Source organism: Danio rerio, chromosome 23, assembly GCF_052040795.2.
Source record: "Danio rerio strain M-AB ecotype USA chromosome 23, GRCz13ab, whole genome shotgun sequence".
In the NCBI taxonomy this organism is placed as follows: Eukaryota; Metazoa; Chordata; class Actinopteri; order Cypriniformes; family Danionidae; genus Danio; species Danio rerio.
In genome coordinates, this window is record NC_141043.1 from 1146097 (window position 1) to 1169929 (window position 23833).

Genomic DNA, 23833 nt, shown 5'->3' on the forward strand with positions numbered 1-23833 from the left:
GCTATAAATCCGCGTCTGCTCAGAGGCGCACTTCCTTCCGCCTGTGCGCTTCTGTTGAGCTGCGTGTCAGTCTGAATCTCTGGTTCTCCTCCAGGAGCGGACGCGGACAAACATGAGCCCCAAACCCCGACGCGCACCCTCAGTCCCTGGCCCGCGCAGCAGTGGGAGCCGGAGCAGGAGGAAGAGGTGGACCCGTGGGAGCTGCCGGAGCTCCTGGACACCGGGGTGAAGTGGTCAGGTAAGAAGTAAAGTTTGTTTCATACTTTCTCCTAAATAATATTGTTTCATGCAAGTATTGCAAATTCTAAATTGGGAATCATATTGTAATATTTTGAAGAAGGTCATGAAGCGTTTTACAGTTCAAACTTCATCTTTTAATGGACTTTTGCACTGTTTTAAACCATGGGCTGTAAAAATTGGAGCATAACGTTGCTTTGGCTCGCCCGAAACAAACAACTCGGCGCTCCTAAAAAAACCCCATAACGTTACCTTTTTAGGAAAACCCCACGAGTGCGCAGACTGTCTTTACCCCAAAATCCCAACAATACCCAGCCCTAAAGCTTTACATTACACAATCAACATAATTACACACCATAATATAACACATGAACTGTATTTAGAGCATGCTACTAACGTTAACGTTATATTATCAGCCAGTGACCATTAACATTCAGTCAATTAAATAGTGCCTTTGTTGTTTTGAAGTCATACTTTCGCGCGATTTCAGACCCAATTTGTTCAAAAGTAGCTTGATAAACAATAGAGGGCCATGTTAAAAATAAATGAACGTGTGAATATAAAACCCATCTTCAGCTCCATCCTCCGGGGTGGGCGAGTGGCTGCTGGTGGCCGCTGTAAGGCTCTCTGTTTCCCGCAGAGTTGGACCGGCGCGGGAAGGTCCTGCGGGTCTGCACCTCTGTCCTGAAGTTGCTGCTGCTGCTCGGCCTGCTCTACATGTTCGTCTGCTCCCTGGACATCCTCAGCTCTGCTTTCCAGCTGGTCGGAGGTACTTTCTTTTTTCATTCACAACTTTTCTCCATGTCTTCTCTGGAAGTCCTTTGTTGGAGTTGGCTTTGTAGCGCTGGGATTGTGCTAAGCTAAACTAACGTTCCTGTGCTAATGTGAAGATCGACGCTCGGACATTTGACTTTTTTCGCTTTTGATCAACACAAAAAGTCGAAGCAAATCTTTGTGAAAAGCGTGTTAAAGTTTAATATATTAAAAAAAACACTTGGAGGGTAAAACTTGAGGCCATTTTCCCACGAAGACGTGATTTGTTTTAACGTTAGCATGCTTTAAGTTACCAGACCGCTGGTCGGAGGTAACCGTTAGACCTGGGGTGTCCAAACTCGGTCCTGGAGGGCCGATGTCCTGGAGAGTTTATCTCCAACTTGCTTCAACACACCTGCCAGGAAGTTTCTAGTGTATCTAGTAAAAGCTTGATAAGCTGGTTCAGGTGTGTTTGATTAGGGTTGGAGCTAAACTCTCCAGGACACTGGCCATCCTAGGACAGAGTTTGGTCACCTCTGCGTTAGACCAACTTCACTCTCTAAACTTCATCATCTTTCTGGAAGTCTGTTTTTGTAGCTCTGGAATTGTGCTAATGTTAAACGTTATGCTGTACATTAGTGTAAAGGTTTGAAATCTGGACGTTTTACGTCTTTCTTGCACTTTTAATTAACATTAAAATTGCATTTAGTCAAAGCCCTGCTGAAAAATCCAACTAAACCAGCCTAGGCCGGTTGGCTGGTTTTATCAGGTAAACCAGCCTGGTTTTAGAGGGGTTTTGACCATTTCCAGGCTGGTTTCAGCCATTTCCAGGCTGGTTTTAGCTGGTCAGGCTGGGAGATGATCAGCTAAAATTACCTTGATCAGCCTAGCCAGGCTAAGAGGCCAGCTTAAACCAAACTGGTCAAGCTGGTTTTAGCTGGTCATTTCCCAGTCTGACCAGCTAAGACCAGGCTGGAAGTGACCAAAACTCCTCTAAAACCATGCTGTTCAACCAGCTAAAACCAGTTACCCAGCCTAGGCTGGTTTAATCAGTTTTTATCAGCAGTAAGAGCAAAGTATACTTCACAATACTATACTACAGATTTACTCAGTACTTTTAATCTACTCAACTTCACAAGAACTATGCTCCGTGATGATATTCATCATATTTCACACCATAAACCGTGTTCAAATAGAGAAAAATGTGTTAAAGTGTCTGATCTATTGTATGTCAAAGTTGACTGGGTCCACACAGATGGCAGCTTATCAGGACGCGCACACATACCCCAGTTAACCCTGGTTAATAAATAGTGAGTGCTGTTATCATGGAGCAGAAATAACTCCGCTGTTGTGTCTGTGCGCAGGGAAGGCAGCGGGGGACATCTTTAAGGATAATGCGGTGCTGTCCAACCCTGTGGCCGGGCTGGTGATCGGGGTGCTGGTCACGGTTCTAGTCCAGAGCTCCAGCACCTCCTCTTCCATCGTGGTCAGCATGGTGTCGTCTGGATGTGAGTGTGTTTCTCTCTACTCTCTCACACACACACACACACACACACACATACTCGCACACATGCAATCACACCTGTACTCAAACACACACACACTCACAGACACTGTTTAACTTAAACCATAAAACAGATCTGCCTAAACTGAGGCTATTGCTGTGCCGTATCCCAGGAGTTGTAATCTGCAGAGACAAAAATCTGAAGAGCTGATTGCAGTTTTAACCCCCCCATCCTGTTATGGTGTCCCTCTTTTTGGGGACTGCTGATGTAGAGAAGTGTGAACATTATTTCTCTCGTTTGTTTCAGTGCTGGAGGTGAAGTCAGCAGTGCCTATCATCATGGGTGCAAATATCGGCACTTCTGTAACAAACACTATTGTGGCCGTGATGCAAGCTGGAGACCGCAATGAGTTTCGCAGGTAATCAGACTAAGGAAATAGCTAAATTTTGACCTTCGTGAGGTGGTTTTGGACTTGTGTGAAGGTTTAATGCAAATGATGGGAGATGGAAATGCGTTTGCTGGTCTTGGTCAGGGCTTTTGCGGGGGCGACGGTGCATGACTTCTTCAACTGGCTGTCGGTGCTGGTGCTCCTGCCTCTGGAAGTGGCCTCAGGGATGCTCTACAGACTCACCAAACTTGTGATCGATTCCTTCAACATCCAGACGGGCGCAGACGCTCCAGACCTACTGAAAGTCATCACAGAGCCGCTCACCAAGAACATCATTGAGGTGAAGTCAACCCCTGCGCGCTAATGACAGATCTCTGGCTTCTCTGAGTAGCTGCTGCCACAATATAAACGGTTATAGTCAATATTATTTGCCTTCCCGTGAATTTTTTTCTGTCAAATATTTCCCAAATTATGTTTATCAGATTCTAAAATTTCTCACAGCATTTCCTATAATATTTTTTTTCTTCTGGAGAAAGTCTTATTTTATTTTGGCTAGATTAAAAGCAGTTTTTAATAGTTTTAAACCAATTTTAAGGTCCATATTATTACCCCCCCCCTTAAGCCGTATTTGTTTTGGATTGTCTACAGAACAAATTCAGGGGGGCTAATAATTCTGACTTCAACTGTGTGTGATTTGCATCATACATGCTAATCAGAGGCTCGTCTCCCATTCCCTTTAAGAGTCGGTTGCCTCGCTCCATGACACATTTGCTATTTACATGGCGACTCTAAGTGTAAAAACTGAACGCTTCACTAGCAGGAAAACGGTTAAACAGAGCATCTGCAGTGCAAGAATGAGAGAATGAACCTCCTCATTCAGCCTTTCACTCTCCCTTTCGCGGATGGCAAAAAGTGTTGTTCGCACAGACGTCCATTAGCCTACATAATTTCCTTCAAGTGCAAAGATTTGTTTCAAAATTCTTTCTAAATTCGGTTTTAATTTCCAGCAAAGGAATAAATTAACCATAATTAAGAAGTGTGGTCAATTATATAGTTCGATCCGAACACGCATGCTATGCCCCATATGGTCCAAAACATGACAGGTGGACAAATCGTAGCTACATTCTGCGTGTATTAAGCAATGTGTAAGCGAGGTGCACAACTGACAGGCTCTGAGCTGGATTTTAGACCTGCTTTCAGTCGATCTATTGCACAGTCTATTTTAGTTCCTCAAAATAGCGACGCAGTGGCGCAGTGGGTAGCACGTTCGCCTCACACCAATAAGGTCGCTGGTTCGATCCTCTGCTTAGTTGGCATTCCTGTGGAGTTTGCATGTTCTCCCTGTGTTCGCGTGGGTTTCCTCCAGGTGCTCCCCAACAGTCCAAAGACATGCGGTACAGGTGAATTGGGTAGGATAAATTGTCCGTAGTGTGTGTGTGTATGTGTGGATGTTTCCCAGAGATGGGTTGCAGCTGGAAGGGCATCCGCTGCGTAAAAACTTGCTGGATAAGTTGGCGACCCCAGATTAATAAAGGGACTAAGCTGACAAGAAAATAAATGAAAATAGCAGCGTGCCAACAATGCGCCTTAACACACCTCTTTTCTAGACCGAAACATCCTTGAGTCCACAAAGCGGCGCAAATGGATTTGCCATTTAAACAACATGGCAGAAAACGTGAAAATTGCTGTTGCGTTGGTCTGAAAATAGCAACACATTGTGGAAACACTCCTTGCGCCTTATTGCACCAGGTGTATCATAGGGGCTTTGTGTCTAGATCATTAGAATAGAGCCGCATGTGTGTAGTGATGTTAATGAATTTCCTACTTGATGACTGTATTTACTGAACACCGTTTGTCTTTGCTCTTCCAGCTGGACACCTCTGTGATTCGTGACATCGCCACTGGAGACCCTGCTGCCCGGAACAAAAGTTTGATCAAGATCTGGTGTAAAACGGAAAAAATTACGGTGAGAAATCTGAAACTGAATTACTGGATAAAACACTTCACTGTGCCGAGGCTTGTTTGATTCTCTGCAGTCACAAGAGAAATGGTGTTTATGACGATATCCAAGCTGACTTTCTTTTTAATGATCTAATTTCCTGAAACTTTCCAGGTAGAGGACATCCATTATCTATACTCTAGCATCTTCCCTTGCTGTCTACATAGACGGCTGCAATAAAAGACAGCTTGTTAATTGGAATTAAGCCTTGTAAATGTCGTCAGTGCAGCATAATTTGAGATAACCATTGCCAGTGTGATACTGTAGTTTATAATAGCCAGCTTCTGCATGTGGAAAACCTCATTTTTAAACCTGTGTCAGTCCAGTTTTCAGAATTGAAGTTTAGTTCAGTGTGGTTTAATTTTCACTCCTGAAAGTCCAAACACTGAAGAGCAAATCCATCTATGCACATCTCCACAAGTGCCTATCCCAGTCCAATATATATGTTCAACATTGCGTATCCTGCGACATTAATATTGCGAAGGATGACATTGCGTTATCAATGCTGAAACCAGATAATGTGCAGCCCTAATACAAGTTAAGAAATGTCATGATTGCAATTCTGAACAACACTGCACATTTTTCCAGTGTCCGTTCAGCTTATTTAAAGTTTAACGGGTTTAAAATGTACAAATATCCTAATTCTAGTTTAATTCGTGGTTTCAAAAATACAGAAATGGTAAACATTACTGGATGTTATATTATAATATTGTTATTTCAATACTCAACATTTTTCTAGTGTCATGCAGCCCTAGTGCAGAAGATTCAGACGGGGTGAAGTGTTTCTTTCCATCAGGTGCCGTTTGTGAGGATTTTCTGTCTGTTTCAGAACCTGGTGAACGTGACCGTCCCGGGAATCGCAAACTGCACTCCGGACGCCCTGTGCTGGGTGGATGGAGACTTGATCTGGACCCAAAAGAACCAAACCGATACCATCTACTTGAAGAAATGTAAGCGTTTCTGCTGTGTTTGATCAACATCAATGGTAATATTTATATTTTAAATTTTATTTATAAAACAACATAAATTTTTAAAACAAAATATTTAGGAGTAAAGTTTTAAATATTGTTTTAGTTCTTAAATCATTTTAAACCGCTCTAATTGTTCCCATGTCCATGTAAAGCTACCTAGTCGGTCCGACATCCATACAATACATCTTAATAAAACGTATTTTTTTTATATGGGTATTTAATATTATTTATATTATTATTATGATTATTATTATTAATTTTTTAATATATATTTTTTTATATTTTATATCTTCATAATAACCTAATTATTTACCTTTACATGATCTTTTGTTAATACAAAAACTATTTACTGAAGAAAGCAGTCAACATTTATATTTATATTTAAAAATGGGTGTGAGACTTTCCTCTGGGTGCTTTGGGTAGACCCACACATAATATTGTTGTTGTTTTACCTTATTTTTGTGAAATATGATTTAAAAAAAAATAATAATAATAATAATAGCCACTCATGTTAAGCTTTTATTTTACATCTACAGAATCGTGATCAATATATTAAGCAAAAATAATAGCTTTTTTTTCCCCAATATTTTTTTCATGATTTTCGGAATCATGCAGCTCTAATTAGGACTGTTGGCCACATGGCTGGAAGTGCTCATTTTCCCCAAATCACTAAATCCACCCTTGCAAGCAAACAAATTGTGTGGAATGACACCAGCCCACACAGGAACTTCCTGCAGCAACTGTAGCCAAAAAACAGCCCATTTCCTTACGGAGTTGACTTATTAGAGCTGAGAGCCATGAAACTGGACTCACTATAACAGCAACGGGGACAATGAATTCTCTTAAAATCAGAAGTTCTCCTTCTAGTCTTCAATGGGGCTTTTCTTTGGGGTCAGTGCACTCGAACAAAGACCCTCTGCCTGCAGCACTTCTGCTCCGGGGGCAGTTTTGGGAGATTTGAATCGGTGCTGGTGCCTGGATTCCCTCTTGAAATTCCAGACTTTGGCCTTGGTTGAGTGACTTTGAGTATTTAATCATTCTGGAGTCCTTCAACTGTGACCGAGTCTGCTGAAGGAGCGCCTTTCATCAGCTCCTGCTGTTTGTGAATCTGCCTTGTTTTTAGTCAGCGCTGCACCCTAATTTTAATTCTGTTAATTTGCTCACCCTCAGGTCATCTAATATGTTGGAGACGTTTGTTCTCCAGCAGAACACTGAAGAGCTTCTTAGCTGAATCTGTGGAGTTTCTGGAATATTAGGGGATTTTAAAATCACTTTCAACTGTCAATAAATCAATAAATTAAATTGACTTTTAATTTGAAAAAGGGGATTTATTGATTTGATTTAATTTGTCCGGGTCATTGAATATTCTTTTTTTTTTTTTTTATTTAATAAATTGTTGATATCTATTTCTACTTTCCGCTTATCAAGGTAGTTGTTAGTATCGGTATAATTATCAAAGCCAGGGAATTCGATTTAGTAAATAAACAATTTTTATTTTCCATTTATCAAGTCACTGTTAGTGTTATCATGAAATTTCAAAAGATCTTTCCAGGAATTTGAGAGTCAGGGTATTAATTTTTTTTTTAGTCCAGGTCATGGAATATTAGGGCTTCTTTTTATTTAATTTTTTTTAATTAAAGATATTTGTATTAAAGTTAATAAATTGTTATTTTTAAAATTTACTTTCAATTTATCAATGTTCTTTATTGATATTAATATTTATAATATTTATTATTATGATGATGATGATCATGGAATTTAAAAGGTCTTTTCTAGATACTAGAAAGTCAGGGAATTTAAGTTATTTATTATTATTATTATTATTATTATTGTCATCATTATTATTTATTATTGTTATTATTATTGTTGTTATCATAATCATGGAGTTTAAAGTCTTTTCTAGATACTAAAGTCAGGGAATTTAAGTTATTATTATTGTCATCATTATTATTATTATTATCATCATCATTTATCATTACTATTATTATTATTATTGTTATTATCATAATCATGGAGTTTAAAAAGTCTTTTCTAGATACTAGAAAGTCAGGGAATTTAAGTTATTATTATTATTATCGTCATCATTATCATCATCATTATTATTATTATCATCATCATTATCATTATTATTATCATTATCATGGAGTTTAAAAGGTATTTTCTAGATACTAGAAAGTCAGGGAATTTAAGTTATTATTATTATTTTTATTATTATTATTATTACTATTAATATGATTATTTTAATCTATATTATATTAAATGCATCTTTTTATATAAAAAAGCACTTAAAATCATAAGTGTAGCAGTATATAAATGCTAAAATTGTAAACTAAATATACAAGTCTTAATATTTTATTTGCTATTGTTTTATGCAGTATTCAAGTTTTGTGCATAAATTTAATTCACATGTTTAGATGAAAACCGAGCTATCAATCCTCATTTCAAATCAGCCAAGATGAAACCAAAAAAGTAAAGAGAAATCCTCCGATATTTGTATTAGTTTTATTGATTAAGCCGTATTCTGCTTTCCTCTTTGGTGAACATCACACACTCCTCATGACCAGTGTTTCTCTGCTTTATCTTCAGGTACGCACATGTTCGTGTTTGCGGATCTGCCTGATCTGGCGGTGGGTTTGATCCTGCTGGCTCTGTCTCTGCTGGCTCTCTGCACATGCCTGATCCTCATAGTTAAACTCCTGAACTCCATGCTGAAGGGTCAGGTGGCCGTCGTCATCAAAAAAGTGCTCAACACAGGTGAGGCGGCCTCAGGGTAATCACCAGACTATACTCTCCACTGTTCTGTTCAGATTCACTACCCTTTGCTTGTGTTGGTGGCTGTTTTTGCCCCATTGATAATCGCATGCATGATTATATGCTGTCAAGGCTTTGCAAATAAAAAATGTGATTATAATAGAAGTCAAAGGAGCAAAAACAACCACCAACATAATGAAAAGGGAGTCAATTTGCCCAAAGTATATTGAGTTTTTTAAAAATTCCAAAGCATTTTCCCAAAATATGATGTGTCACCAAAAATCATCCCATTTGCTGAAACGGAGAAAATCGTGGCTTTAGTATTAAAGACTCCAGAGTCGATGAAAACCTCTATAAGATATCATGCGAGTTAACTGATATTAATAACACACACACATTCACTCCCCCAGGTGTGCGTCAACACTGAACCTTTGCACTCTGACACACAAACACACTTTTGTCCCTCCATTAAAAACACACTTGTGTAATAATTCTTCTTTCCCGGAGCTCGGTCTTATCACTGTCCTGCATTTGAGATTGTGTTGGAGTGTGTCCTGTCATATGATAGTCAGCGCAGGTGCTGCAGTCCTGCTGTCTGATGAGCTGAACAGGAACAGTAAATGACCTGAGTGTGTCTGAGAGCCGCAGGGTTGTTTATGTGCAGGTGCTGCTGGTTTCAGACATCACTCGGGTACATGCTTACTAACAACTCCTCCAATCCGCCTACTGTTCCTGCATCGTTGCATTCAAACTCCTAACAAAGCCCTTGCTACAGTCACGATACATTCTTAGGAATATTAGTCCAACTTTTTATTTTTTTTAAGGCTTTAAAGTGGACATGAACTGCTTGAATTTTGCAGTGTTCTGTGAAGTCAGCTTATAAAAGTGAACGTATGTCAGAATAAGTTTAGATGCGTTTATATATTTATTATTGATTATGGCTCATATCATGATTTTAAAGTGGTTCAGTTCAGTATTTAAGTAAAATGTTTTCTTCGAGTGTACTTGGCACTATATATATATATATATATATATATATATATATATATATATATATATATATATATATATATATATATATATATATATATATATATATATTGTGAATTATTTTTTTTTTTTCTAAATAGAAATATTCATATATATATTATTATATTTTTATTTATTTTTTATTTATTTATTTTTTTATTCTTTCTAAATAGAAATATTCAAGTCTGGCTGAATTATAAGTTTAGCTGGATGAAACGATTTTGTAGTGGAAGTCCATCTAAAATTTAAAACTAACCTAGACCATTGCTGTGGTTTAAAAGTTAGCAGTAAACACTTACCTAGAGCGTTGTTTGCTGTTAAACTCTAGGCTAAAGATTAACGGTAGACAGTGCTCATAGCCAGAGCACCATCTGCCTTGGGCGCCGTCCGCTGTCGAACGCTGGCCTTGAGCGCCGTCCACTGTCTAACGGCGGCCTAGAGCGTCGACCGGCGGCCTAGAGTGCCGTTCGCTGTCGAACGAAGGTCAAGAGTGCCGAACAAAGGCCTAGAGCGCCGTCCGCTGTCGAACGCCGGTGCTGTGGCACGCCGTCTGCTGTCTAGCGCCGGCCTAGAGCGCCGTCTGCTGTCGAGCGCTGGCCTAGAGCGCGAGGGAATAATGCATTTTAAAAATGGCAGAATCGATGTCTCTGACTTTATCACAGCTCTACTCATCTAATCTAGAACTCCACATATAAACCCTCACGATTTAGGGTTTATTTTCTGTTTTGAACCCTCATCTGAACACAGATAGGATTGACAGCTTGTGGACTGTACTGGTTTGATTGGCTTGCAGTTTTACATACTGAAATATTTTGAGGAATGGGAAGCCCACTAATGTAAACTCTTGCATGTGTGTTTGACCTCCTTAAGCTTGTACGTTTGATCAACATCTCTTTATACCTCTTGTCAGATTTCCCCTTCCCCTTCGCCTGGGTTACAGGATACCTGGCCATCCTCGTGGGAGCCGGAATGACCTTCATTGTTCAGAGCAGCTCCGTCTTCACCTCCGCCATCACTCCTCTAGTCGGTCAGTAGACAAACCCGTTAAACCAACATGCCTGATATAACCGGCCACAATGTTGACACGCCCATTACATTGCCGTTTATAAAGGGTTCGTTTACCCAAAAATTAAAGCTGTTGATTTCTCACCTTTATACCGATCAAATTCCCTGAGACCTTCAATCATCTTCTGATTCATCTTTAAAGATTATCTTTTGAGGTATTGAGAAAAAAATTCAGCAGCAGTTACTGCTGTTTGCACAGACTCTAATGACTTCCACTTTGGGAACCCAGAAGAGTGGAGGATCCATTGGGCATATAGTTTAAGTCCACATGATTACAAGTGCAATCTATTGTTTTGTTGTTAATGACACGCACAGATGACTTGTTAACTACGAAACTACCAGTGTGAGCTAACTAAATCAATATGGCTAGGTTTGATTTCATTTGTACTTTTAGGAATGTGTCATGATCCTCTGTACATCATCTTCCTCTTTAGGTATTGGTGTGATCAGTTTGGAGAGAGCATATCCACTCACACTGGGCTCCAACATCGGCACAACCACCACTGCTATACTGGCGGCCATGGCCAGTCCTGGAGAAACACTGGCCAACTCGCTACAGGTGCGGCATTGCTCTCTATTTCGCCTGTTGTACTGTACTACAGTTGCTGTTAAAGGCTCAACATGTAAAAATATGTTATTATTAAATTACACATTTTGTTCAGTCCAACTTGCAACATCCCGAATGTTTTCCAATTAATCGCACATGGAAAAAACACTAAATTTATTGATTTTTAAACCAGACCATGTGCAGTTTTGCATTCCTCTTCATTACTCTTGGTTTCCATCTTGATGACAATTGAAACCCAGACAACACGGTATGGTGGACACACCTGAAGTACCCACAGTACACTGTAAACATAACTTTTTTTGATCTGTCACTTTTTTTTTTTTTTTTTTTTAACATTGCTGGTATCCTGCAGTAAATATACAATAACAATGTCACATTTATAAACGTCACGCATTACACAACTAATTATATTATACTTAAATATTTATATACTTTAAATGTAAACTTGCGCATTAACTTAAGCAGCTATGCATGAGCTGATCAAGTTCAGTTGGAGAAAGAAATGCTGATCTCTTTTTTTTTAAGATGTTGCCATAGTCACTCGTAATGTCTGCACTCCATTGATAAAGCCTTTGTTATAGTCACAGTGCGCGCGCTTAACTCTTAATCTTCTCAAAGTTGATTGACCTAACTCAGATCAGCTTTTCTGAAACCCAAAACTCAGTTTTTAATCTCTCGTTAAATCAACTCAGAGTTCAAGATTAAACTCCGAGTTGGTTGAAGCTCTTTACTGAAACAGGCCCCCGCTGCACTGCTGTCCACTGTGTCTGCATTCAGCCCTGGGGATTGAGGAGGAGAGTTCCTCCATGTTTATATAAACGCTATAAATGAGATTATCTTTATAATGATAGGACAAAGTGGTTATGTGTATATAAAACTGTAAGTGTAACGTGTAGCAGGGTATTAAATTACTGTTTCTTTCTTTGCATTTTAACTTTAATTAAAAATCATGCGTCTCCTCACAGTTTGTGAGCACACTGACAGTTGTTCGCTCTTCTCGTACTGTTCATTCACACGGGGCTCCAGCGTCAACGCTTGACAGAGGGTGTGTCTGAAATTAGGGCTGACACAATAGCAGTGTCAGCCAATAGTCCAAACTATCTGAGCCGCTGTATTTGCATACAGTGATCTGATTGGCTGACTCTTCCCTTGGCGCTTAAAGTGGAGAGTCCCAACTTTCAAAAGGGCTTGCATTCATTATGATGAAATTAATATTGCAGCTCATGAAACGTTATTTCTATTAGGATGATGTATGCAAATAAGCTATTATGTCAATATCCGTGCACCCGTGAGAACAGCAAAGTTATTAACTAAGTTTCATTCATGTCGAGCAGCGCGTGCAGGGCCGGTGGGCGCATGCAGATGTCTTTTTATTTGTTTGTTAGATTGTTTAGTGTTGATTTTTCAAACGCAGTAAATCCGCTAATACAACATTAAAACTTGTAGTAACTGTGCTTATTATTGGTCGGTGCAACTAAATTTTGGCTGTTGCTCCTGACGTTTTAAAGTTGGGAGCACCAGTGCTACCAAGCAAAAAGGTTCATTTCGAGCCCTGTATATTGGTGTTGGATTGTCTCCAGAACAAACCACTGTTATACAATGACTTGCCTAATTACCCTAACTTTACCCTAATTACCCTGCCGAAAAATCCTAAGCTGGTTTTAGCTGGTTGACCAGCCTGGTTTTAGAGGGGTTTTGGCCATTTCCAGGCTGGTTTCCAGCCATTTCCAGCCTGGTTTTAGCTGGTCTGGCTGGAAAATGACCAGCTAAATCCAGTTAAAACTAGCTTGACCAGCCTGGTTAAGGCTGGACATAGCTGGTTTTGGCTGGGCTCCCATCCTGGCTAGGTTGGTTTTAGCTGGTCATCTCCCAGCCTGACCAGCTAAGACCAGGCTGGAAATGGCTGGAAACCAGCCTGGAAGTGGCCAAAACCCCTCTAAAACCAGCTTGGTCGACCAGCTAAAACCAGCCAATCAGCCCAGGCTGGTTTAAGCTGTTTTTTTCGGTAGGGTACCCTAGTGAAGCCTTTAAATGTCACTTTAAGCTGAACACTAGTGTCTTGAAGAATATCTAGTCTAATATTATGTGCTGTCATCATGGCAAAGAGGAAGTAATCAGTGATTAGAAGTGAGTTATTAAAACTATTATGGTTTAGAAATGTTGAAAATATACAGTGTGGGCTAATAAATCTGATGTTTTGAATGTGCGCCCTCTAGTGGTGATGTAATGCTTAGTGTAGTTTGTGTTTTCCTCCAGATTTCTCTGTGTCACTTCTTTTTCAACATCGCTGGTATCCTGCTGTGGTACCCCATCCCCTTCACACGTGTGCCCATCCGACTGGCCAAAGCGCTGGGCAACCGTACAGCTAAATACCGCTGGTTTGCGGGCCTGTATCTCATTCTCTGCTTTCTGCTGTTTCCGTTGACCGTCCTGGGACTCTCCATTGCAGGATGGCAGGTCCTGGTGGGCATCGGGGTGCCAGTGTTGGTGCTCGCCATCTTTGTGATTGTGGTGAACGTCATGCAGAAACGATGCCCTCGCTTTCTGCCCTCGTTCATCCGCAGTTGGGAGTTTCTGCCCAAACCGCTGCACTCTCTGAAGCCCTGGGACCGAGTGGTGACTGCGGGAATGAGCTTCTGCAGGACTCGCTGCTGCTGCTGCTGTAAATGCTGCAGAAATGAAGAGAAAAACCACATGGAGAACAACGACAGGAGCCTGGAGATGTACGACAATCCAGCACTCGGTATAGAGGACGAGGCTAAAGTGACTGCCACACATTTATAATGCTACATGGACTCCATTTTAATTTATGCAAGTCGTGTTTTGATGATCGCAGGGTGAAGCACCATGACTTTTTAAGCTGCTATTGGTTTTTAGTTTGGTTATAATGCTGCATTGAGATGCCTTGTTGAGATTAGAGCGATGGCGAAACAACATCGTTTGAGAAATCGGTTCTGCATCAAATCTGAGTTTCTCAAATTGCATTGCGACTCGGATCGAATCGGAGGTTAGTTTTTAAAAGCAGATGGTGCTGTGTGCAGCTGTTAAACACCAGCCTAGAGCGCCATCAGCTGTTAAACACCAGCCTAAAGTGCTGTTAAACCCCAGCCTAGAGCTCCATCTAATGTTTATCACCAACCTAGAGCTCTATCTGCTCTTAAACACCAGCCAAGATCGTCGTCTGCTTTTCAACACCAGTCTAGAGTGCCATCTACTGTTCAACACCAGTCTAGAGCGCCATCTACTGTTCAACACCAGTCTAGAGCACCATCTGCTGTTTAACACCAGTCTAGAGCACCATCTGCTGTTTAACACCAGCCTAGAGCGCCGTCATCGGTTGAACACCGGCCTAGAGCGCCATCTGCCATTAAACACTAGCCTAGAGCGCCATCTGCTGTTTAACACCATCCTAGAGCGCCGTCATCGGTTTAACACCAGTCTAGAGCGCCATCTACTGTTCAACACCAGTCTAGAGCACCATCTGCTGTTTAACACCAGCCTAGAGCGCCGTCATCGGTTTAACACCAGCCTAGAGCGCCGTCTGCCGTTTAACACCAGCCTAGAGCGCCGTCTGCCGTTTAACACCAGCCTAGAGCGCCATCTGCCGTTTAACACCGGCCTAGAGCGCCGTCATCGGTTTAACACCGGCCTAGAGCGCCGTCATCGGTTTAACACCGGCCTAGAGCGCCGTCTGCCGTTTAACACCGGCCTAGAGCGCCGTCTGCCGTTTAACACCGGCCTAGAGCGCCGTCTGCCGTTTAACACCAGCCTAGAGCGCCGTCTGCCGTTTAACACAGCAGGAGATTCAGGAGAGAATAGTTTTTTGTTGTTGTTGTTGTTGTTATTGAAATCTCATTATTTGGTGCAGAGTCGATTTCACGAATAGTTTTTCACCACCGCTCTCTTTTGGATTATGCAGATGACTTGATTATACTTGAAGCATTACACATCGCTAGTTAGAGATTGGGGCTTTATGTGCAAATGCATTTATGACTGTAGTTTTATAGTCCCTGCAAAGTCAGTGGCCGTTTCTCAATTCCAAGAATGCAGAGAACAGACTTGTGTTCTAATGACGATCAGTCTTGCCAGGTCACCTCGGAAGAATGAACTCTGGAGAGAAATAAGAGGCTGCATGCGTTCTTCCCGATGGTCACATGACCTTAACGTGTTTTTAATGGAGAGTTGAGCGTTACAGCATTCATACAACGATTTGTTTTCCCACTTTTCACGATCTATATACTACACATTAAGACTATACAAATATACCTTGTGCAATATAAATTACACAGATTTAATATGAATTTAAGCAAATAAACACCCTTAATGTGTTCATGCCTTTATTAAGATCGGCTTTTTTCAGCTCCATAGACTTTTTTTATTATTATTTTTTTTACGAGTTGAAGTCTGCATTGAAGCATCCTCTGTATCAAGAGCACAACCGGGTACTTTCTCGCGTCCTCTGTTTTTGAGAAACAGCCAGTGACTTGGCCCACCGTCCTGTTTTTGCATCAGCACTGGGAAAGTCGTGAGGTATTTGCAGTCAGCATGGTGTATATATCGTTTGTAAGGTGTAAATCCAAGTGAAACTGCTTGAACTAGAACAAATGTGGGGCGGGGCTTGATTTTTGTCCACTGGGAATTAGTTTGGATGTGTTGTGCTTTACTATTGGTGGATGTCACATGATTGACAGGTTGATCCTGCCTTCATTCCACCAATGCAAACTCTTGATCATTTTGCACATTGTCTGGAACTATACAGAGATGTCTTTTAGTGTGTGTATATTGTTTTTGTGAATTACACATGTAGTTTAACCCCTTAACTGACACGGGAATGTCTTTTTCACTACATATTTAATCAAATCTGTCTAAACCTGAACTTATCTTGATAAATTAGATAATGGAAACACTTCCTTGACAGTTAAGAGATTAAATATGTTGGTACTGTTGCATTTTTGTACATTTCATGAGTTTAAACGATGTAAGATACGGTCTCTGAATAAATATTTAATACTGTAAATGATTGTTTTCATCTCTGAAAAACAAATTGTGCAATGCAAGTCCTGATGTTATCTTGCAGACCTACTTTATTTATTCCTTGTCAGTTTGTCCCTTATCGCTTTGCATTGTGAGTCAGAGGTGTGTGTGTGTGTGTGTGTGTGTGTGTGTGGTATTGTTTGTGTTCTCGTCTGCTTATCGGTATCTGTGGGCGAGTTTTAGAAATGTTGTCACAGGCCAAGTGAAGGTTATTTAATGACACACCAGCCACACACTCTGAACATGGTGTTTCTAATGAACAGTACACAGACTACATCACACACACTAAACCCGGAAAATAGATATACAGATACAAAGTACAGCTCCTAGAGGTCTCATTTACCATCAAGTGTCTCAAAGCAAAACTCAATATCACAAAACAATAATATCATGAATTTAGCCTATTAATGTGACAGACTTTGATCAATTCCCAATGCTGATTCTCCTTTTATCCACCCAAAAGACAAACTTCTGAAGGATTTTAAAGCAATGCGGAACTGATTAACTAAATTGGCTGTAATGTGTGTGTGTGTGTGAGAGAGAGCGAGAATATGTGTATGGGTATTTCCCAGTACAGGGTTGCAGCTGTAAGGGCATTCCGTTACATAAAACATACACTGGAATAGTTGGAAGTTCATTCCACTGTGGCGACCTGATGAATATCAGTTGAATATCATGCCATGAACATGGCATGGTTGTTGCTGCCAGACGGGCTGCTCTGAGTATTTCAGAAACTGCTGATCTACTGGGATTTTCACGCACAACCATCTCTAGGGTTTACAGAGAATGCTCCGACAAAGAGAAATATCCAGTGAGCGGCAGTTCTGTGGGCGCAAATGCCTTGTTGATGTCAGAGGAGAATGGCCAGACTGGTTCCAGTTGATAGAAAGGCAACAGTAACTCAAGTTTGCATGTTCTCCCCATGTTGGCGTGGGTTTCCCCCCACAGTCCAAACACATGCGCAATAGGGGAACTGATCAACTATATTGGCCTTAGTGTGTGTGAGAGAATGAGTGTGTATAAGTGTTTCCCATTAATGGGTTGCAGCTGTAAGGGCATTCCACTACATAAAACATACGCTGGAATAGTTGGGAGTTCATTCCACTGTGGCGACCTGATGAATAAGGGACTGGGCTGAAGGAAAATAAGTGAATGTCTTGTTGATTGTGTGTATAATATAACCCTTACCACTAGGGGGAGTCCTGCTAATAAAACAGATTTCAGTTTGTTTTTTAACCCGGTTTTCCAGATGAGGCTGACGTGTCACAAGACATTTACTTGCATTAGAAACATTTGAGAGTAGTAACCTTAAGAAAGTAGATGACGGATTACTGTGAAAGTGACTGATGCTTTTATTCAGCGTCTTACAGTAGATTTAGAGCGCTGCACGGGCCTGAGGAGTGTGCTGATGTGTGTGTATAAGCTGAGCTTCAGAGCAGATGTGACATGAAGAGTGTAAAGACCACACACGCACACACTCCCGTCACCGTGATCAGTATCTCAGATGTGTGAAGGTCTGCAGGCTGCTGAACTGAGCTGCTCTGCTCTGGAGTGATATCCTGCTCGTTAAATGCTGCTGCTCCAGCTCTCTCTGATGACCGGCTGGTGGACTGTGTGGCCGCAGAGTAACATGCTGATGGTGAAACAACAAATGAAAGTGTCATTAAGATCATGGCTGCAAAAACCCTACGCAGTTCTGTAATACATATGCATGATGCCTATTTATGTATCAGAGCAGAGTCTGACCAATCAGAGAAGAGGAGTCATCAGAGTAATCACAGCAGAGAAGGTTGCCGGTTTGAGCCCCAGCTGGCCTTTCTGTGTGGAGTTTGCATGTTCTCCTGTGTTGGTGTGAGTTTCCTCCGGGTGCTCCGGTTTCCCCCACAGTCCAAACACAAGCAGTACAGGTGACTTGGGTAGGCTAAATTAGCCGTAGTGTATGTGTGTGAATGTAAGAGTGTGTGGCTGTTTCCCAGTGACGGGTTGTAGCTGGAAGGGCATTCGCTGCGTAACGCCTCATTCACACGGGGCTTCAGCGTCAGCTTGACAGAGGGCGTGTCTGAGGTTGGGGCTGATGCAATCGTCATAGCAGCGTCAGCCAATGAAATTAGTCAGCTATAGGCAACTGTCTGAGCTGGTGTATTTGCATACTGTGATCTGATTGGCTGACGCTTCCGTCGGCACTTGAAAAGTTGAGCAAGTCCTAACTTCTGCTGCGAGCAATGCCTCTGAAGCGGCGCCGACGGATTTGAAGCTGACGCCCCGTGTGAATGGGACGCCAAACATATGCTAATAAGTTGGCGGTTCATTCCGCTGTGGTAATAAAGGGACTAAGCTGAAAAGAAAATGAATAAATGAATGTATTGCAGAGGAATGAAATATTGCAATGTCATTTCCCAATATCTTGCAGCCCGTATCACCTGATCCTGCAGTTTTTATGTGGACAAACGGCGAAAACAGATACCCGTGTTCATGTGGACAGGGCCTAAAAGCGATTTTGGATGTTTTACCGTAAAGAGTTCGTAACAGCAGAGTAAACATGAAGATGAGGAGAGTGGCTGAAATCCCGCAGATCAGCGTCATCTGAACAGAGCTGCGGGTGAAGTCCGTCCACGCTCCACTCAGCTGGATCCACCACAGCAGAAGAGAACACGCCGTCACATCGCCCTCCTCAAACTCCCTGCATCTACACACACAGCACCATCATCATCACGAGGAGACTTGTATTGGGAGGAAACTGCATTTAACCCTTGTGTTAGACTAAGCTGAAGGAAAATGAATGAATGAATCCTCCTGTCCTTTTCTGACTGTATGACAGAGTAGAAAACCCAAACCTGTGTAGCAGACGCCCCACAACATCGCTGCGGTTCCCATCTGCTGCCGAGATTCCCATCTGATCCAGAATGGTGTCAGGAACTTCATAACCCTCCTCAATTAACAAGACCAGATTAAAGAGACCCTGAAAATCACACAATGTTTGTTATTATAGTTATTATATTAATGTTACAGGTCACACTTTACAATAAGGTTACATGAGTTAATGTGAACTAATAATGAACAGTACTTATTAATCATAGTTCAACATTTACTAATGCATTATTAACGTCCAAATTCACACTTGATAACATTAATTAACGCACAGAGTTAACATATGTAACGGAGGCCAGCTTGTAAGCGCTGTGCAAGTAAACCTCTAAAGGTGCTCTAGCGAAAGACGCTAGAGACCATGGTCTTAAGCAGCCTCCCATGCGGAAGGTCGCTGGTTTGATCCCAGCTCGGAGCGGGTTGGGTGGCGTATGACTGGTGGGGTTTCATTAGTGTCGTGACCCGGATTGGAGTGAGGTGTAGGGGGGTGGGTGTAACGGAGGCCAGCTAGTGAGTGCTGTGGAGGTAAACCTCACTCCTCTGACCTCTAATGGTGCTCTAGCGACAGACACTAGAGGCCATGATCTTTAGCCTCCTTGTTAGAGCAACTGACTCCCATGCGGAAGGTCGCCGGATCGATCCCAGCTCGCAGCAGGTTGGGTGGTGTAGGAGCGGTGGGGTTACACATAGACAAACAATGCATGACTTTATTACAATTGTGATGTAATGTAATGTGTATTTAAATAGCACATTTATTGTGTATGGCCATACACCCAAAGCCCTTCACAATCATGAGGGGGGTCTCTCCACACCACCACTAGTGTGCAGCTCCACTTGGATGATGCGACGGCAGCCACAGGACAACGGCGCCAGTGCTTCACCACACACCAGCTATTGGTGGAGTGGAGAGACAGTGATAGAGACAATTCGGTGGATGGGGATAAATGGGAGGTCATGATCGTAAGGGCCGATAGAGGGACTTTGGCCAGGACACCGGGGTTACACCCCTGCTCTTTCACGAGAAGTGCCATGGGATTATTAATGACCACAGAGAGTCAGGTCCTCGGTTTAACGTCTCATCCGAAAGACGGCGCACACTGACAGTGTAGTGTCCCCTTCACTATACTGGGGCATTAGGACTCACGCAGACCACAGGTTGAGCGCCCCCTGCTGGCCTCACTAACACCACTTCCAACAGCAACCTAGTGTTCCCATGTGGTCTCCCATCCAGGTACTGACCAGGCTCAGCCCTGCTTAGCTTCAGTGAGTAACCGGTCTTGGGCTGCAGGGTGACATGGCTGTGGCCATAGTGGCCAGAGTGTTGCTATGTTATACTTACTGGAATGAACATCAAAATAAAGATTAAATTGGGTCATTTTTTGAGGGTGGGATCACAAAAAAAGCATTCAGAGGTAAATCTGTATGTCATGTCTGGCTTGCTGTATTGTTGTTCTCTTGTTTTTGCATTCCTCTATGTGTCTTTGGTGCTGTAGTGTAAAAATGTAAAGCAGTTCTGCCCTGCAGTATAACACTGTGTCCTGAAAACACTCAAGCACACAAGCCGGACTCAAACCCCATCATCGTGGTCAACAACTCTCCATGTCACAAGTCTGCCGATGTACATGGCGAGCCACTGGACAAACTGGTAACAGCGGAAAAGCTGTACATACGGAGGTAAGCGGTCTACCTTTTTAAGTTTATGTTGATTCCTTACATTGTAGGGACCAAATGTCCCCACAAGTATAGCAATACTAGTAAATCTTTACCTCATGGGGACATTTTATTGGTCTCCATGAAGAAAATGGCTCATAAATCAGACAGAATGAAGTGTTTTGAATGTAGAAATGAATATTGTTTTCTGTAAGGGTTGGGTTTAGGGGAATAGGTATAGAATATACAGTCTATTCATTCATTTTCTTGTCAGCTTTGTCCTTTTATTAATCTGGGGTCGCCACAGCGGAATGAACTGCCAACTTATCCAGCACATTTTTTTTACACAGCGGATGCCCTTCCAGCCGCAACCCATCTCTGGGAAACATCCACACACACACCCATACACTACTGACAATTTAGTCTACCCAATTCACCTGTACCGCATGTCTTTGGACTGTGGGGGAAACCAGAGCACCCGGAGGAAACCCACGCAAAGCTAGGGAGAACATGCAAACTCCACACAGAAACACCAACTGAGCCGAGGATCGAACCAGTGATCCAGCAACCTTAGTGCTGTGAGGCGACAGCACTACCTACTGCACCACTGCGTCGCCATATACAGCCTATACCAGGACTGCTCAACCCTGTTCCCGGAGATCTACCTTCCTGCAAAGTTCAGCTCCAACATTGATCAAACACACCTGAACCAATTAAATAGAATCAGAAAAGCACTTAATAATTACAGGCAGGTGTGTTTGATATAGGTTGCAACTGAAATCTGCGGGAAGGTGGCTCTCCAGGAACAGGATTGAGCACCCCTGGCCTATACAGTATAAAAATCATCACGTCTATAGTAAGTCCTCATAAAGATAGCTGTTTAAAATTGTGTGTGTTCACCTGAGGACTGCCATGTAATGCTGCTGTACTGTACATGTCAATGGCCTTCAGCATATCAGCCTGTTTACTGTAATAATCTCCCATCTGCAGCAAACCTGGGGGAAACGGAGAAATGGGAACAGTTGAAAAGCAGGAGGACAGCTCTTATTGACAACATATATAAGGTGAAATATGACATTATGAAGCAAACTGAGGTCAAAGTGCCTACCTGCTTCCTGAGGGATGTGGTTGTAGGTGGAGTAGTTGTGATACCTCCACTGACAGGCAGAACTGTGGCCTAATAGCTGGAAACACACACACACACACACACACACACACACACACACACACACACACACACACACACACACACACACGATACAGCGGTGTTATGAAGATAAAGGTTTGTGTCGTGATCTGAAGATTTTGATATTGTTTTGCTGGCAGATGTTCAGACCTCACACAGATGGGCAGCATTGTGCTGTGCCACACCAAGACCAGTTTCTGCTAGCATGGCATACTTCAGCAACGCCTCATCCCTTCATCAACAAACGACACAAACACACTTTTAGAAATCTGCCATTTGAGGACAAGATGAATGGCTGAGGGGAAGATGAATAGATGGAAAGATTAATGACAGAGAAAAAGATAGATGGCAAGATGAATGGATGAGGGGAAAATGGAAAGATGAATGGCTGAGAGAAAGAGATAGATGGCAAGATGAATGCATGAGGGGAAGAGGGATAGATGGGAAGATGAATTACTGAGAAATAGATATTTGGCAAAATGAATGGATGAGGGGAAGAGGGAAAACGGAAAAATGAATGACTGAGGGGAAGAGGAATAGATGGGAAGATGAATGACTGAGTAATAAGAGATAGATGGCAAGATGAATGGATGAGGAGAAGAGGGATGGATTGAAGGAAGAATAGAAAAATTAATGGCTGAGGGAAATATATGGATGAAGAGAAGAATGGAACGATGAATGGCTGAGGGAAAGAGAGATGGATGGAAGGAAGAATGGAACGATGAATGGCTGAGGGAAAGAGAGATGGATGGAAGGAAGAATGGAACGATGAATGGCTGAGGGAAAGAGAGATAGATGGAAGGAAGAATGGAAAGATGAATGGCTGATGGAAAGAGAGATGGATGGAAGGAAGAATGGAACGATGAATGGCTGAGGGAAAGAGAGATGGATGGAAGAAAGAATGGAACTATGAATGGCTGAGGGAAAGAGAGATGGATGGAAGGAAGAATGGAACGATGAATGGCTGAGGGAAAGAGAGATGGATGGAAGGAAGAATGGAACGATGAATGGCTGAGGGAAAGAGAGATGGATGGAAGGAAGAATGGAACGATGAATGGCTGAGGGAGATAGATGGATGGAAGAAAGAATGGAACGATGAATGGCTGAGGGAAAGAGAGATGGATGGAAGGAAGAATAGAACGATGAATGGCTGAGGGAAAGAGAGATGGATGGAAGGAAGAATGGAAAGATGAATGGCTGAGGGAAAGAGAGATGGATGGAAGGAAGAATGGAACGATGAATGGCTGAGGGAAAGAGAGATAGATGGAAGGAAGAATGGAACGATGAATGGCTGAGGGAAAGAGAGATGGATGGAAGGAAGAATGGAACGATGAATGGCTGAGGGAAAGAGAGATGGATGGAAGGAAGAATGGAAAGATGAATGGCTGAGGGAAAGAGAGATGGATGGAAGGAAGAATGGAAAGATGAATGGCTGAGGGAAAGAGAGATGGATGGAAGGAAGAATGGAAAGATGAATGGCTAAGGGAAAGAGAGATGGATGGAAGGAAGAATGGAAAGATGAATGGCTGAGGGAAAGAGAGATGGATGGAAGGAAGAATGGAACGATGAATGGCTGAGGGAAAGAGAGATAGGTGGGAATTAATGCAGGGATGGATGGAGGGAAGATTGGCTGGTTGAGGAAGGGATGATTGGTTGAGGGGTTGGAATGGATTGGATGGACGGATGGAACATATTAATGCAGAGGGGGAAAAGATAGAGGGAAGTGAGAATGGATGTTTGATGGATGAGGGGGTGGATGGATTTAGGAACGAAGCGATTGACAAAAATATGGATTGAGGGATGGAGGAAGGAGTGGGTGGAGAAATGAAGAT

General features: G+C 42.1%; 4 protein-coding genes across 15 annotated transcripts in view; 2 read left to right on the plus strand and 2 right to left on the minus strand.

Annotated features, from left to right (window-relative positions):
• Positions 1 to 1356, minus strand: part of LOC137489173 (rho GTPase-activating protein 22) — a 21437-nt gene extending 20081 nt beyond the window's left edge. Inside the window, exon 1 of the mRNA XM_087306377.2 lies at positions 804 to 1356. The gene's annotated coding sequence lies outside the window, so the exon portion shown is untranslated. The remainder of the gene's footprint in view (positions 1 to 803) is intronic.
• The window catches only part of slc34a2b (solute carrier family 34 member 2b), a 19352-nt gene extending 3069 nt beyond the window's left edge, over positions 1 to 16283 (plus strand). For 2 of the 5 annotated variants that reach the window (XR_015522705.1, XR_015522704.1), the window contains exons 3-14: positions 95 to 238; positions 878 to 1006; positions 2355 to 2498; positions 2802 to 2913; positions 3028 to 3223; positions 4754 to 4849; positions 5712 to 5832; positions 8440 to 8607; positions 10544 to 10660; positions 11133 to 11257; positions 13523 to 14493; positions 14555 to 16283. Coding sequence is in view for 3 of the 5 variants with exons in the window: in XM_087305295.1 (XP_087161421.1) it covers positions 95 to 238; positions 878 to 1006; positions 2355 to 2498; positions 2802 to 2913; positions 3028 to 3223; positions 4754 to 4849; positions 5712 to 5832; positions 8440 to 8607; positions 10544 to 10660; positions 11133 to 11257; positions 13523 to 14050 (1880 nt within the window). In the remaining 2 variants the exon portion in view is untranslated. 5 annotated transcript variants of the gene reach the window in all.
• On the plus strand, positions 14292 to 16283 carry LOC137489066 (uncharacterized). The gene has a single exon (XM_087306375.1). It carries the CDS (start codon positions 14292 to 14294, stop codon positions 15150 to 15152), a length of 861 nt encoding a protein of 286 aa, XP_087162501.1. The 3' UTR covers positions 15153 to 16283.
• A 215-nt stretch (positions 16284 to 16498) lies between these two features.
• Positions 16499 to 23833, minus strand: part of LOC101886104 (protein sel-1 homolog 3) — a 45375-nt gene continuing 38040 nt past the window's right edge. For all 8 annotated transcript variants that reach the window (XM_087306315.1, XM_087306313.1, XM_087306314.1 and 5 more), the window contains 6 exons: positions 22152 to 22233; positions 21924 to 21999; positions 21716 to 21810; positions 19135 to 19259; positions 18811 to 18986; positions 16499 to 17933 (listed from right to left, as the gene is read on the minus strand). In XM_087306315.1, the coding sequence (XP_087162441.1) occupies positions 17731 to 17933; positions 18811 to 18986; positions 19135 to 19259; positions 21716 to 21810; positions 21924 to 21999; positions 22152 to 22233 (757 nt within the window). In that variant the 3' untranslated portion in view covers positions 16499 to 17730. The remainder of the gene's footprint in view (positions 17934 to 18810; positions 18987 to 19134; positions 19260 to 21715; positions 21811 to 21923; positions 22000 to 22151; positions 22234 to 23833) is intronic.

Coding starts and splice junctions, on each gene's coding strand:
- LOC137489066 (XM_087306375.1), top strand. CDS start 14,292: ATGGTGCTGTGTGCAGCTGTTAAACACCAGCCTAGAGCGCCATCAGCT.